General features: G+C 42.5%; 1 protein-coding gene across 1 annotated transcript in view; it reads left to right on the top strand.

The window, feature by feature from the left end:
- The first annotated feature begins 104 nt into the window (after positions 1–104).
- Positions 105–4,396, top strand: part of LOC123521593 (cyclin-dependent kinase 4 inhibitor B-like) — a 29,141-nt gene continuing 24,849 nt past the window's right edge. The window contains exon 1 of the mRNA XM_045289373.1: positions 105–288. Coding sequence (XP_045145308.1) covers positions 105–288 — 184 coding nt within the window. The remainder of the gene's footprint in view (positions 289–4,396) is intronic.

The following is a 4,396-nucleotide window of genomic DNA, read 5'->3' as shown; positions in this document are numbered from 1 at the left end:
GGGCGCGGGGTTGGGGCTGCAATCGCAGGGCGGGGGCAACACAATCTACCTCCACTGGGGAGGACTCGGGGTTGGGAGTGTCGTCTGGCGGAGGGAGCGACAGCATGCCTCGCAGGTACTTGGTGACCGTCCGGATCCGGCGCTCGCGTGGCCCGCCCCTGGTCAGGAGGTACGTGGTGCACATTGTCCGACCCGCCGACGAGCGGACCGGCGAGTGGCCGCCCGGGGCCCTGCGGAGAAGGCAGCGGCAGCCGTCCCCGCCGCAGCAGCAGCATCCTCGAAGACCAGGTAGGAAGGCCCTCGGCCGGTCCCCGCAGGCTCGCCACTGGCCCGGGTGAGGTCGGGCTGATTTAGGAAAAGGTTAAGTCCCCTCCGGTCCAGGCCCGAGCAAGTTTGCGGGGAGCGGCTCTATCCCTATTGCTTACAGGCCAGGTTGCATTCTCCCCAGACCCCACAGACCCCTTCACTCTCCTCCCGATCCTCTGAATGGAAGGGCGCACGAGGCACGAGGAGTTACTAAAATCACCTTAGAAGTGAATGACGCCTGAATTTCCTAGGTGGGAGTAAATGGAGCACCCTCTCTTCACCCTCACCTTTCACGCCCACACCGTTTTGCCCCTTTGGTTCCATTGTGAATTTCGAACTCTTTATACCATTCAGTCTTAGTTTCCTTTAGGGTCACAAGCGGGATCGCCACCCCCCCTCCCCCCCACCTTCCGAAAGCAATGGAGGAAGGTAGGGGCCCAAACAAGGTTTGACTGCCCCTCCTATCAGGAGAGCCAGTAAACAAATGCTGCATGGAGCAGAGGGTTGCTTCTGGAGGATCCTGCTGCCCAAAGAAAGAGAGGGAAACTTTCCCTGGAGGCCCAGCCTACTTACTAAGTTGCCAGAAAGATTGAAACCGCTTAGCCCGATCCTTCTACTTAACAGACCTTAGAATTTAAGTAAAGCCTCCGAGGAATCACTACCTACTATATTTAAATCCTCTTGGGCCACAATGAGCACTTTTTAGAAAAATTGAGGCCTACTTTTTAAAACAAATTCCAATCCGAAGTAGATTTGACCTCACACCTTTACACAATTCATGTGCCTACGAGCAGGATAATTGGGGGAAGGGGGAAGCCAGTTACAATTTGCAGAATTATTTTTTTATTTGCAGAATCTTATTTCGAATTTAGATAAGTCTAAAAATAATTCAGCCAGGCTTCATTTTTGTGACTTTCTTGGTGGCATCCCATCCACAATAATCTTCAAAAAGCAAAAGCAAAACCATGGGGGGGGGGGGTTGCAAAGCAATTCTACTCTTATTGCAACTTTTGTGGGCTTTTAGGCATGGAAATATAAAATTTTTGAAATGCTCAGTGCTGCTTCTTCATGTTAGCAAAAGCGTATGAATAATTTATAGGATGAATATGCATTTTCCCCACAGGATCCTGAAGATTCAGTTAAAATACAGGATTCTGAAAGTTCAGTTAAAAAATAAAATCCAGGAGAAGATTATAGGAGATCTCCAGCCATGTGGCTGGACTTGATTTTAGTTCATTAAGTGGCCCTTTATTGGTAATAGGGAATATTTAGCCATTGTGATTTTTAAGTGCTTGAATACCATGGTTGTTACTAGGACATTATATAGAGATATTTGTTTATCATTGTTTCTAGAAATCTGTAATAACAAAATAGAATTTTTAATTGAAGTAATTCTAGGGTTATGCTTTCCCACTTTAAAAATGGAGATATTCTGTACACGTTAAAGCTAGATAGTATATCATTTTAATATTATTATATAACATCTCTAAATTGATAGGTTTATGGAAAATAAGCAGTAATTTGTTAGTTATTTATTATCCAGTTTTTTTAATGATGCACAATATTATTTTTAAGTGGTACTCACTATGCAAAATGGCCCATTTTATTTTCCCCATGAGGACAGAGCACATGGCTGAGAAGGCATGAATATAAGTCCTAAATATATGGGCAGTTTTCCAACTTCATATATGGAATTATACATATTAATAAACATCCGGTGTGTTAATTATAAATATGACTAAATGTTTAAAATTGTAAATTATGCATATGGTTTTATTGATTTAAAACTATATAGAGATGCTAATTAGACTCAGCCTTACACAAAGTCATAGAGCTCCCAATTGCTAAAACACAAAGTTTATACAAATTGTTTACTATTAATGCAAATAGACATCAATTTTAAAGTATTTTTCAAAGTTTCTGCAACTGTGTTCATCATGACTTTCTCATGTGATTGGAAAACGTGTATAATAAAATTCCACATTTATGGTTGTTTATGCATGCATACATGATTAATTGCATCAGTTGATTTTTTACTTCTACTTTGGAGTGTTTGCAAAATAGTCATGATTTCATTATGAAGTAGTAGCTACACAAGCTATTGCTTGTAATATTTCATAGATCTGTACTGATATGTTAGTTCATTAGTATAGCAAAGCAAAACTATTTTACCAATATGTAAACTATTCCCTGTGAATAAAGTGACCCAATCCGTCTCACCAATTTGTCTCAAAATACTTTCTTAAACTGGGGAGATGAATAACATGGCCTAGTGTTTTTAAAGCCTTTATTCCTTTTTGAGAAAAAAAAATTTTCACTGACCCTTCCCCCTACCTAGAACACCTTAGGCCCCAGAGAGTTCCTGTTACAAGACCCAACCAGATTTTTTAACGTTTTGTGGTATCTTATTTTTTACTAAGCTATGTAAGTGGGGTATTGTTTCATTTTCCAAATATAAAATTGCAGCACTGCCCGCCCCCCATGTACACAGTGCTCTCAGTTCTGGTTCTGATTTTCTGACTGGACAAAGTGGTTAATGCACTTTCTTAACCATCTCAAGGACTTTTCAGTATCAATCAAGAACTTTAAAAATATCCGTCTGCTATGATTTAGTTATTCCATATATAGATATTATCCTAAAAATGTTAACAATAAGGTGGTGTTCAAATATGGTACAACTAGACTCTAGAGGATTAGATAATCATCAATAGCTATCATGCCTTGAAAGAATATTCCATAGAATGCAAAATGACTGCATTATAAAGTTAGGGGATTTAAAACTATATACAAGATTTGAAATAGTAGTAAAGCGTTTCCTCTTTACTCCCTCTCCCACATGTTCTTATTCATTGCACCTAAATATAATTTTAAATGTTATACATATTTACCAAAATGTCTCAGGGGGAGGGCAGGCGAATCACCGGTAAAATTAAGCACTATTTTCAAAGCCTCTGTTTCTGAAACCACCTTACTGTGCAGGAGGAACTAAGAGCTTGCTTCTAGTTAATGGGTGGGGAAGGAGAGGTGAGAGGAAACTGAGTTATACAGGTATCAGATGAGAAGCCTTCCAAAAGTTTGGGGAGAGGGAATCCATTATCTTTTGACTCCGACTTCCGCACACACTTTCTGAAGCATCTACCGCTAATATGAAAAGTTGGCTCCCTCGGGTTTGGGATTCCAATTTCCAGCGCTTGCTCTGTGGTTCAGCACTGAGCAGCTAGGGCTTAGCATCTCCGTACTCAGCTCCCACCTACTCCCTCCCCACCCAGGCCCCTCCCCTAGCCCTTAGAGACCTTGGCGTCTCGGAGGCCCAATGCCAGTAGTGGGAGGCAGCAGGAAGCAGAACTCTACAGGCAGAGATTAGAGACTAGAGACGGGGATCCTTGGTCCACCATGAGGCGTGCATGCACACTTGCCCGACTTTTGGCCTCTTCTGGACCTTGTTCCTCCCACGTTTATTTTCTGCAAATACAATTTAGTCAGGATAAAACTGGACAAGGTGGGGGTACACAAAATATGATTAGGTAGCGTGGATTCAAGAGGGGCAGAGGGGTGGGACAGGCGCAAGAACAGCAGGTTATCCTTTCCTTAGGAGAGAGGGGAGAGGTGAGTCAGGGCCATTCCCTTCCCTCCCACGCCTGCCTGGTAGAGACCTAAGAATGTTGAAAGGCTGCGTGTGTTGAGTGCTTGCATTCTTTGCTGCCTGAGGGTACTCTGAGTGGCAGAGACCAGTTTTCCAGGACTGGTGGCTCATAACTTTTCTTTTTTGGGTGTTGCACTTTTGCCATGTTTGGAAACTAACTCCTTTCACTTAAAATAGGCAAATAAAAAACGCTAATTATGAGGGTGAGTGCAGAGTGGAGACCCAAATCCTATCTGTAGGTAACTGGACACCCCCTTTCTGAAGGGTTGCTGGGAGGAGATGAGCCAGTCAGGGTGCAGGGTAGCAGCGATGAAACATACAACTTTCCTCTAATTCTTTTTTTTTAAATCATTTTATTGGGGCTCATACAATTCATCACAATCCATACATACATCAATTGTGTAAAGCACACTTATACATTTGTTGCCCTCATCATTCTCAAAATTC

This window comes from Echinops telfairi, unplaced genomic scaffold (genome assembly GCF_000313985.2).
Source record: "Echinops telfairi isolate 266 unplaced genomic scaffold, ASM31398v2 ScPeMD7_25;HRSCAF=90, whole genome shotgun sequence".
NCBI lineage: Eukaryota > Metazoa > Chordata > Mammalia > Afrosoricida > Tenrecidae > Echinops > Echinops telfairi.
This window is presented reverse-complemented; position numbering and strand designations above follow the sequence as displayed.